Below are 12,330 nucleotides of genomic sequence, written 5' to 3' on the forward strand. Positions count from 1 at the left end.
TATTTGGTGGGATAATACCTAAATTGAATTGAGAGGAATGATAATACTGGAATCTTTTTCCACACAGCACTTCATTTGTTTATAGACCTCTCATGAAACACTACCAAAAAAAGTTATGGAGTAATAAGTGAGGCAGTTATGCCAAATTGACTTTAGTTGAAAATGTTGGTGAAAGGTTGTCTTTTTATAGCACTTGTGCAGGACTGTGGTATAGTCAGTATAAGAAGATTCCTGGCAGCTAACAGTACTGTTTCCAGCTTTCAGCAGTGTAGCATTAACGGCTGCAGATGAGAACAGTAGTTGTTCGTATAGCTGTGAGAACATGAGTTGCTTCCATAGAGATGTTTGCAAAACAACATGACTTGATCGGTTGATTTGGGCCGCCGAAGCTGCCATGCCCAGCCCACTGCAAGTGTCGGGCATCTTCTTTCACCAACTAGAGTACAGCTGCTTGTGTCATGCATTGCCCTTTTGGAAATATTGTAGTTTTTCCTGCATGTAAGTAAATTGTAACTAGATTTTCACTTTGTAACAACTGTGCTAACTCGGGCACTTGTTATACTGTAAAAAAGGATCATCATCATTCGTTGAAATGGAACTTTAATGACTTCTGGTCTGGCTTTGTGTGATCCGATTCAAACTTAATAAAGTCTCATAAATTTTACAGAGATATGTTAACTAGAAAGGCTTAAAACTTATATATGTATTGTTGTTAAACCAGCAGTGAGCCTGTGGAAGTCATCACAGATATGCTTAAATCAACGAGATCGGAGATAATACTTCTACCTAACATCTTGATATAGTGCCAGGTGAGGAGAGACAGTGGTGAGACACTGGACTTGTATTAGGGTGGTTAGCAGCTCAAACCCCTGTAATTTAGGTTTTGCATTGATTTCCCTAAAACAGTTAAGATGAAGCTAGAATGGTTCCTTTCTAAAAAGCACAGCCGAATTCCATCCTAATCAGAACTTGTGCCCTCTTTAATGGATTCTCTTTTGATTGGACCGTAAAACTTTTTTTGAACCATGTTACAGATTCAGTAGCAAGAAAGAAAAGTAAGTAATAAATTAATGTAAGAGAAAGGATGAAATAAGTTTAATTTCTCCGTAAAAAAGAACTTAAATTTTTGTAAAAAATGTTCTTCTATGATCTCAAAACTTCCATTCTCAATCCATTACACTTTAGTGTCTAAAGAGAAATACATAAACAGAAGTATTTTGTCTGATTGCAGCAGGTAGGTTTGATAGTGTTTTAAAATCTCTTTGAACTATTCCAGTTATTTTATAGAATTTATATTCATTTGTGGTACTATGGAATCAAATTAAAGAGAGAGAGGTAGGTAGTAGTATTAGTCACCTGACAATATGATCGGAAATCACCCTTCATCCTTGGAGTGAAAGGTAATCATTAGGACACCCATCATTTTGGCACATGTTTAATGTAATATTTAATTTAGAACTGGTAACATTTCTTATACCAGTTGTATTTATTTTCTGAAGGTCTCCAAATCGGGTAGCCCTCATTGAGAAGTTACTACTCGTTCCACATTATAAAATTACATTCTGCTGCATTTTATTGTCAACATATGTACAATGGGGGAGGGTTGTAAATCATATATTTTACTAATTGAAATAATGTACATGAGTCTTCCACTATCTGTGACTTTCGGTTGAAGTCAATATAGATTCACTAGTAAATCTACTTTGTAGGGTCATTATCAAATATTTACTTCAGAATTAGCCAACATAAATCCATATAGCATAAGCCTACTGTTAGCCATTATACTCATCATATCTGGTGAAGTGATGTTTTGGAAAGAAATTTTGTATGCATGTAGAATATGAATAATAGGCCTATTTTGTTAACACTTCTGAAAGACAGCTATTGCTGTAGAGGAATATCCTGTTTGTGATCTATAAGAACATAGTCTTCTTAAATGTAAGGAAAACAGAAGTTATGCATTGGATTATGTACCTGTAAATAGATGACATGTAACCAGTCATAGACTGTAAGGAGATGTAACTTTTGTATGAATAAACTTCCCATATCATTAATTTCATTAAAAGTATGATATATTGAACATGTAACTCAGCTTTGTATGTAACTAAGATAAGCATACTTTTGCTGTGTATATAATTCAATAAATTTTTAAGAAGCCCTTTTGCATTCTGCATAAGAAATCATCATATTTTTCTTTGTGAGAAGTCTTTTTGTTGTCTGTTCACAATAACTATCACATACTTTGTACCATTTTCTGCTCATTCATTACATTATTGCATATCCTTACCACTGATACTAGTTCAGTGTCATGAATATTCATGACATATATGTGCCATGAGAATGTAAAGAAATGGTAGTGATGCAACATTTGTTGTTTCTTACATCAATACAATATGTAGTACTACATGCTACTGTGAAATTAAACCAAAGACATCAGAGCCTGACCTTGAAAATAGGACAAGTTGTGAAAACTTACATCTGTAAGTGGAAATCAGACAAAAAGTGCTACCACTGACAATGTTTTAAATTGATAATTTGTTGTATCTAGTAAAATAAAGACACGATTTTTGCAAAAGATGAATTTGAAATTCCTGTAATACTTCGGAAAGTAAGTATGACACTGTGGCCACACAAATGAAGAATTTTGTGAATATTCAATTTTATACAAGGATGGAATGGGTAAAAACAATCACTACCTTTACAGGAGACACATTGAGCAGCTGTTAGTCACATAGTGAAGGTGAACATTGTATCTTAGGTTCTGGGAATTCTTTTCCCAAAGAAAATGTTTAATTATTGTGTTAAACATTGAGTTTTTAGTGGATATGCTCCTTTTTTGGCAGAAGCCAATTTAAATGTTAGGACTGTATCTCAGTTTGTCGTCATAGTAGAGTGCTATAGCAACAGCAAGCACATGAACTTTCATTTACGAATAAGAGCAAAAGCTGCTGTGCATCGTTTACTTGGAGGGAACATTGTAATGTCTTCAATAGTGAAAGATAATGCAAGTTTTTAGTCTTGGTTTGGTGTATGTATCAGAAAGAGAGGTATCTAAAATAGACTGAGGGGTATTTGAAATGACCACCTTACTTGTCTTAAATGAAAGTCATGATTGTAGTGGCCAAGATCAATGCACCTCAGTGTTCTGTGGTGCCATGAGTGCTGATTTACATCACACTGTCAAAATATTTTGGAGACAGCTGCCTGAGGTGCTGTGTTCTGCAACATCACACTCTTAGACTAAACCTTTTACCTTCCTTGATTGTAGATAATTCCTAGTAACAGGCTAATTGTCTTGTCAATTCTTTTTAGGGATAATTCTACTGTAAAGTAACACTTCTCAAAGCTGTAGTCTCTGTTGATAAGCATTTCCTTCCTGTTCCTGCACATGGATGAACGAAGTGTTGAGAACTCTTATTGTAAGAATGTGTGTCATATTTCATATGCAAGTTGGCTAGATTGCAATAAGCATGGGAAATTGATTGGAAAGTCTCGTATTTATGACCACTACAACCTGATGACCCAAATGTGATTTGAACACACATAATAGCACTGAAAGGACAAGCTTATAATGTGACAGAACCAATGACTGAGCCTGTACTTGCAGTCTCTCAGCTCACTGTGCACTAATATACTTCTGACTGCAAATCCAACATTGTGATTCACACAAGTGGATGCCACTCTTCTCGGTGCAGGTATTACAGCAGATTCCACCAAATTTGCAATTGTTGTAAGCCAGCTGGACCATAAACATGTCATGAAGATTGAAGATGTGATCACTGCTCCACCTACGACGAGAGCTTATGAGCAATTGAAGACGAAACTAATCTGTAGGGTGTCTGTGTCACAAGAACTAATCATAAGGCAGGTTTTGATGCAAGAAGACATTGGCGACAGGAGACTCGCAATACTTGAATGTCTCAAAACAACATGGAGTTGGATGCATTGGCTGATATGATATTTAATGCAGTAATTCCCACTCAGGTAAATGCAGTGACAGCATCACGCAACAGCTTGTCGCCACCTCTGGTTACACATGCTGATTAGACATTCTGGCTGTCAGGGTTCTGTGGGTGCCACACAAGATCTGGAGACCAGGTGAGTAAATGTACTACACCTTGTGCCCACTGGTTGCCAGATTATGTTGCAAAGTCTATTCGTAAGTGACTGCAAGTCAGGACAAAAATGTTGTACCTATGTGTGTTTCCACACATGCGGTTACACAGTAAGTGACCAACAGCCCTTTTCTAGCTGACTGCAGCTAATAATTCCTCCATACTGACGTATGGTACACTATGGGTCAAGCTGGATCTCAGGCTGCAGCATGACAGCATGGAACTTTACTATTGCGGATGTGTGAGATGGAGCCCCATAATAGGGGCATATTCTCTAGCATATTACAAGCTGTTGCCAGACATGGCAAATGCATGGCTCATTGACAGAGCCACCAACTTAATGACTTCAGGCTTTCAACAAAATGCAGGAACACAAACGGTCAAGTTCATACAAACCACTACTGGCAAGTACGCAGGATTATTGGGGGGGGGGGGGGGGGGGGGGGGGGGGGGGGAGCAGGGTATGCCATGGCAAAGTGCATCACATTAAAACTACCAATAGTCCACTGGCATCCTGTTGACTCCAATGATTAGTCCCAGACCAGCTAGCTATAGCTTGACAGTATGCTGTGGGAACAATGTTACATGCCCCGTTGAGTAGTTCTTGCTTATCCCCACCTGACTTAGTACCTAAGAACTGTGGCACATGGCATGTGTGCAGGGATTATCAATGGCAAAAGTGTACCAAAGTAATACCTCATACTCTTGTTATGAGACTATAATTACTTGTTACGTCGTGCAACCTTATTTAGCATCCTACATTTTACCAGTATCTACACTCAGACCCCAGTAGCAGCAGAAGCAGACATACCAAAGATGGCCATAATCACCACATTTGGTCTATTCGAGAGTCATTTCCTGACTTTTGGCCTCCAAAATGCTGCACAAACTTGGCAAAAGTTTATAGGCTCCATATTACAAGGTCTTCCCTTTTGCTTTACATATCTGGGTGATATTCTGGTTCTCTCTCTCTCTCTCTCTCTCTCTCTCTCTCTCTCTCTCTCTCTCTCCAGCCTTGCCAGAAAAACATCAGCAGAATCTAGCTGAGATGTCTGAATGGTTATAATAGTACAGCATGGTTTTGAATACCGCCAATGCATTTTTGGTCAGAGACGATTAACTTCCTGGGGCATACGATCTAATCATCAGGTTCAGTACCTTTACCTGAGAAAGTTGAAACATCTTGCAAATCACGTAACCAAGAGCCTTTAAAGAATTGTGTCGTACCCCCAGTGTGTTTAATTTATGTTGCCGATACCTGCCACTTGTGGCCAGGCTGTAAGAACTTTTAACAGCAACACTGACAGGCCCAAAGAGCAAAAGTAACTCACCAGTTTTGTGGATGTATAATATGATCCCTGCTTTCAATGCAGCATATCAGAGCATAGCAGGTGATGCATTACTCGGACACCCCGAGCTGAATGCACCCTTCACATTATAGGTCGATGCAAGCCAGACAGCAATTGGCTCAGCATTACAATTTCTGTGCAATGGTGCATGGTAGCCACTAGGTTTCTTTTCCCATAAGCTGTCACAGTCCCAATGGAGAACAAGTGTGAGAGCTTGTGACAATCTATGAGCCTATTAAATACTTCTGACCACAACTGGAAGCTTCTCACATTCGGTTCATTTCATTCACCTTGCCAAAGCACTACAGAGTGACCAAGTACTATGTGATTTATTCAAAATAAGGGCTGACATTAAGTTATATTGTAACATGTCAAATGGTAAACTTCATCCTTCTTGCCTCACATTCTGAATATGTGCATTCGACAGCCGACATAATCTTTGCCATTCTGGAGTCTGACCAACAACTATACAAACATGTATCAAATGTCAACTCAGCAAGGTTAACTGCCATGGGAAACTTTTCTGATGCAACTGCTCACTTTGTGCACTTCCATAATGCCGTTGTTGGCTGTTTACCTCAATCAGAGGGCACTGTAACCTACTGACAATGATCAACAGCTTCATGCACTAGCTGGAAGCATTGCCAATAGGTAACATTTCAGCAGAAACTTTAGCTTACACTTTTGTTTCCACCCGGATATCGCATTTCGGCTGTCCTCTACAAGTCACAGTGGACTGCAGATGCCAATTTGAGTGGGACCTGTTTGCCCAGCTTACTAAAGTCTGTGGCGCAGTATACCATAACACAAGTTACCCCCTCAGCCAGTAGCTGGATGACAGAAAGCTGGCATCATTCTCTCAAGGCAGCCCTCATATGCCATGATACAGATTGGACTGCAGCTCTGCCAATACTTTTACTTAGCCTGAGGAATAGCTACAACTCAGATTTAGACTGTTACTGCTGGATTCGTATACGGCGAAGCGTTATACGTACCAGGAGAGTTTGTAGACGCACATTCCCTGCAGTGTACATTAGGTCCTAGACAAGTGCACACACATCATGATTTACAACAATGGCATTAAGCCTTCACTGCAACCAGCGTACAAGGGCCCACACAGTCATATAATGAGAAGTGCGCTCTATCGAGGTACTTGTTAACAAGCCCTCTACAATCTCTCTTGACTGGGTGAAGCCCGTATATGTTTTTCAAGAAGAGCTACCTACTGCTGTACCATGATGCCGACGTACTACAGCATCAACATCAACACCACTACCGGCATCTTCACCACAGACAGACAGACCGACCTCTAGGATGTACAACAATATCAGGTCGATGTGTCCACTTTCCGGCGCACTTCTTAGGCCACATTCTGCCTCCCCTGAAGGGGCTGATGTAGCAGCCAAGACTTTTCCACAGTCACATCGTGCTTACTCTTAGAATGAACCTTTCACCTTCCTTGATAACAAAAAGTTCTCAGTAGCAGGCTAATTGCCTTGTCAATTCTTTTTAGGGATAATTCTGCTGTAAAGTAAAACTTCTCAAAGCTGTATTATTTGTCGACAACATTTTTGTTCCTGTAAGTGGGTGAATAAAGTATTAAGAATTATTTTTGTGTGAGAGTGTCATATTATATATCCCACCCAGCCAGATTGCAGCACATATGGTATATTGATTGGATGGCCTTTCATTCATGGCCATTTCAAAATGATATTAAAAAGACTGTTAATATCCAAATGTAAAACAACTTCTTAGTTAAGGTTGTAGCCAAGGTTATATCCAGTGTAAGTTAAGCAATGCAATGGAGGCTAGAGGCTATGTGCTGACTAAAATCAGTAATACGGTACCCCCTAATTATGTTTATAGATGGTGCACAATATTCCTCTTTTCTGTTACACACACAAATAATCTCCTCCTCCCCCTCCCTCCCTCTCTCTCCTCTTGCCATGGACACACTACCTTTGCACTATCCTTGAATAAACACACAAATTTAACGCTTCACAGTAATAACATAAATTCCAGGATGAAAGCAATAAACAAAAACTAAGGAATGTAATCACTCACGTGCAGCTGATTTGTGGATAGTGCATGAACATAGACTTTACTAGCTTTTGAGATACTGCTCTTTTTGTGTTTCAAGTACACATCCTCCCATACAGTCCCCAACCTACATTAAGTAATCACTCAGTTGCAGGAAAGTGTTTACCTGACCCCATTTTTGTTTAAAGATTATACCTTGGTGACTGCACAATGTAAGTAGTTACCTGAGATTAAAAGAAGGGTAAAAATTGTACTTGTTAGCTTAAAATTGTTAAAACGTGCAGATTATCAGTATGGTTGGTGGGCTGTACAATAAGTGTTTTATGTGTGTCTATTCTGGTTTTATCATAAGTATATTGTGGTACTTTTGCAGAGAATAACACTAACCCCATTTAAACTTCTTGTTACATACTCACGGCTTAGAACAGAAATGCTACAGGAAGAAGACTTATGGTGATATGCTGACAGTTTCTTTTTTAAGTAACATGGAGACAGGGAACTTTATTCAGGTCTCATAAGTCTGATAGTGACACAAACAAGTGATCATGTCAGTACATCAACATCACTTGCACAGAAGCAATTAATTTGTTAAGAAAGGTAGGTTCTTGGTATTGAGAGCCAAAATAAAAGCCATACTCCTCATTAAGGAATTGAATTGATGTGATGTGTTGTATACTATTAACACACACACACACACACACGTATCTGAGTGTGCACAGTATGAAAAGAAAGTTAGGGAGTATAATGAGAAGATTACATAAGGCTGAGGTAAAGATGGTCCCAACCTGAAGGAGACAATCATCCTGTAAAGATAACTGAAGCGAGAGGCAGAGTGAACCATGAATCTTGGCATTGGGGGAGTCAGAAAATGGGATGGGGACAGAAACAGGGGACTAGGAAGGGATCAAACATAGCCCAAGGACAGAAATTAGTGCACACTGATAACTGTGGTTCACAGGGTATTGTGGATAAAGTTGATCACATTTGTATGTTCTTCAACTAGATTGTGAACTAGCTGTGATGAATGTGGTCTGGTACTGATACACAGCTGATTTGTAACCAAGTCTACATAAAAGCTTGTGCTGTGATTGCAATAAATTTTATACTTACATCTTGACGTTCCTATCTCATTAGAGGTGGGGTGAAAAAAAAAGCTTTAAATTCAAATCTGACTTTTTCAATTAGAGCTTTGAAAATTGTGTAGGTGACCTTTTTCCCATCATATGTGCTATCTTAATTACACAGTTCCCACTTTGCTGTCATTATTTAACTCTCTAGCTATAGTAGTTGCCTTTTTTTCTTGTTGTATTTTTTTTAAATACAGTACTACTTCTTTTTTAGATTTATCATAAAACCTTTATCTCTTGTGTTTCTGTATTTTTTAATTTTTATAAATGAGATGTGTGAAGCAAAAAATAGCAGAGGAGACTGTTAACTCATGAAAGATAAGGGAAGGAGAGTCTAGGAATATAAGTGTAGAGGATATAGAGAACGGACACACAAAAATGTAAAAAGCAGCTAACAACATAGGGAAAGACATAAGTAAAAGAAACAACATCAGAAATTGCATACTATATATGAAGTTTGATAAAAAAAATTGTTAGGGAAAAGTGGACAGAGGTGTTCCTCAAAGGAAGAACAAAAGAAAAGAAGAACAAGAAATAGAGAGAGGAAATGGTAAAAGACTTGCATATTAACAGGGCTGATTGGAGTTCTGAGACATTGATTGGCATGGAAAATTGATATTACTCCCATAGTAAAGCGTGCATTAAGTTTGAGTGTGGTGTTCAAAGTCATGTGATGTGTCTCCTATATAATCCAGTGGGTAGTTGCATATTCCTCCCATGTCATCATCCTCATGTTGTTAGCCGTGTGTCATTTTTATTATCCTGTCTTTGTTTTCCTGTCCACTGACTATTTCATTCAGCATTCTTCTAGGTGTTTATTCTCTTTCACGTCAACATTCCCTTTCCACCCACTGTTTTCAGAATTTCTGACTTTTTACCTGTCCCCCCCCCCCCCTCCTCTATACCATAACAGACACTAATGGTCATGTTACCTTGCACACATCTCAAAGTCAACAATGATAGTTTTAAGCCCTCAAGTTTAAAAGTATCCTTTCTTCACAGATTTTTTTTTTTTTTTTTTCCATCTCATCAGGTGTTGTTGGGTCTCCTGTATTTCTGTATCCTGGATGACTTTCCCATTCAATTTTTGAACAGCAAAATTTCTACTAACCATTCCCTTTCCATTTTGTTATTTGAAAGAACCACTGACTTAAATTCCTTCTACATTCACCCGTGCATGTCATTTTATGGCAATCTTAACAACTAGATGCCTTTTCTATCTCAATTTCATTAAGATATATACCTATTCTTATTCTGCATTCAAGCTGATAAAAATAATATTGTTTTGATCCAGTTAGCTCAATAAATGTTCTGAGAGTGGGAATTGAAAGTTAAAATCTCTTTCACAAGTCACCAGAATGAATTGATGAAGTTGTGTATCATAGTACTTCATTTATTACTGAGTACTATTAGCTGGTTTTTATTTAATACCAGCTCACCATTAAAGCCATTTAATTATTATAGCAGTATCAAATTTTTGCAACAGTGTGCTGAGGTGAAATAAGAAACTACCGGATCATTAAATAAAATTTCCTTTTTCAGACACGACACAGTTGAAAGACTTCAGTGCTTTAAAAATCCAGCTGAACAATTGATTGAGGAACTTGCAGCTCGAATGTGTCCAGTAAATATACTTGCCTTTGCACTAAAGAGACAGGAACTGTTTGATGCACTTGCACTATTTGTAGAAAGAGGTATGTTCATACTGACATTCTTTATGTTAAATGAATGACAGTAGCGAATTAGATATAATTATTTCTTAAATTTAAGTGTAGCAGTTAAGACTGAAATGACAAGTTATACAGTTGCTAAGACCCTATGTTCACCAAAACCAAAAGCTAAGAGAGATCTCATAAAAATACAAAAATGAATACAGTGTAGCGAATGCCAGAATGAAAGATTTGTTCTTCAGGAATAATACAGATGAAAAGAGAGAAGGAAATCCATTTAAGAGGACCATAGAATAAGTGCAGCAGAAATTGAGATGTGGGACATACACTGATCAGCCAGAACATTATGACCACCTGTAGTAGCTGGTATGTCTACCTTTGGCACAGGTAACAGTGGTGATGCTTCTTAGTATGGAAGCAATGAGGCTGTGGTAGGTCACTAAAGGGAGCTGACACCACACCTGCACACACAAGTCACCTAATTCCTATAAATTCTGGGGAGGAGGGCAATGAGCTCTGACACCGTGTTCAGTGATGTTCCATATGTGTTTGATCAGGTTCAGAACTGGCGAGTTGGGAGGAGGAGGAGGAGGAAGGGGGGAGGGGGGGGGGGAGGCAGTACATCAGTTGGAACTCACCACTGTCTTCCTCAAACCATCTCAACACACTCCTGGCCTTGTGACATGCCACATTTTCTTGTTGCAAAATGCCAATGCCGTCAGGAAACATGATCATCATGAAGGGGTGTACATGGCGTGCAACAAGTTTACAATACTCCTTGGCAATCATGGTGCCTTGCATGATCTCCACTGGCCCCATGGATGCCCACATGAATATTTCCCAGAGCATAATCAAGCAGCCGTCAGCTTTTCTGCATCCTGCAGTACAGGTGTCAAGGAGCTGTTTCCCTGGAAGACGAGGGACCCACATCCTTCCATCAGCATGATGATGAGAGTATCGGAATTCATCAGACATTGTAATGCTTTGCCACTGTACCAATGTCTGGTGCTGATGGTCATGTTGCTATTTCAGACATAGTTGCTGATGTCATTGTGTTAACATTGACACATACATGGGTCGACGGCTGTGGATGCCTACCGTTAAGAGTGTTCAGTGCACTGCATATTCAGACACACTTGTTCTCTACCCAGCATTAAAGTCTGGTGTTAGTTCTGTTCTGGCGTTACATAAAGTGCTGGCCCGATGGTCAAGGACAGAAGGGCAGAGAGGGCTGTGAGATGACATCAACCAATAGAACACTGACAGACCTCTCTCTAGGACGACACTGAAACAGGGGCGGCATCTAGACCAAGAGAATATAAGTGCCACCACCACCTGGCCGCGGCCCAGTTGCAGTCTAGGCAGTCTACAAGATTGACAGCAGCGACTTAAGAGATGTATTTCTCGTCTTGGATGTATTTCTCGTCTTGTGTTATGAATTGCATATACTGAAGAGATTGCCTATGTTTCATGTCGCCTTTTGCCTGTGACATCTCATTGTACATTTCTCAAAGTTAAGTATTGTCAATTATCTTACTGTAATAAAATCTCATTAATTAGATTTGCATGAATTTTTGTCTAGCGATCCGAGAAAGCATGAGTGGGCAGAACACAAGAAGTTCAATGACAATTCGCTGCCTGTCCCGTTTCGCCAATCTGCCCAGCCTATGGTACCCGACATCTGTAGTGAGGGGTGGCTGCCCAACCCCACAATATCTGGATGCGGTTTCACCTTGGTTTCGGCACATGTTTAAGATACTCACCACAGCACTCCTCGAACGCCCAACAAGTTGTGCAGTTTCCAAAGTGCTCATGCCTAGCCTCCGGGCCATCACAATCTGCTCAGATAGATCTCGCACCTTCCCCATCCTACACATGGACAGCACACTCACTGATACTACATGCACTGTGTGTGTGTGTGTGTGTGTGTGTGTGTGTGTAGCAGTCACATCTGGATGGGTTTATATCAATAGTAGGTTGGTGCTCATATTGTTCTGGTTGATCAGTGTATATCAGATGCATTGCGTAG

General features: G+C 39.4%; 1 protein-coding gene across 2 annotated transcripts in view; it reads left to right on the top strand.

The window, feature by feature from the left end:
- LOC124612371 (mucosa-associated lymphoid tissue lymphoma translocation protein 1 homolog) overlaps window positions 1–12,330 on the top strand; it is a 134,887-nt gene that overhangs the window by 1,399 nt on the left and 121,158 nt on the right. For both annotated transcript variants that reach the window (XM_047140537.1, XM_047140538.1), the window contains exon 2: window positions 10,174–10,325. In XM_047140537.1, the coding sequence (XP_046996493.1) occupies window positions 10,174–10,325 (152 nt within the window). The remainder of the gene's footprint in view (window positions 1–10,173; window positions 10,326–12,330) is intronic.

The sequence above is a fragment of the Schistocerca americana genome, chromosome 4 (genome assembly GCF_021461395.2).
Source record: "Schistocerca americana isolate TAMUIC-IGC-003095 chromosome 4, iqSchAmer2.1, whole genome shotgun sequence".
Classification (NCBI taxonomy): Eukaryota; Metazoa; Arthropoda; class Insecta; order Orthoptera; family Acrididae; genus Schistocerca; species Schistocerca americana.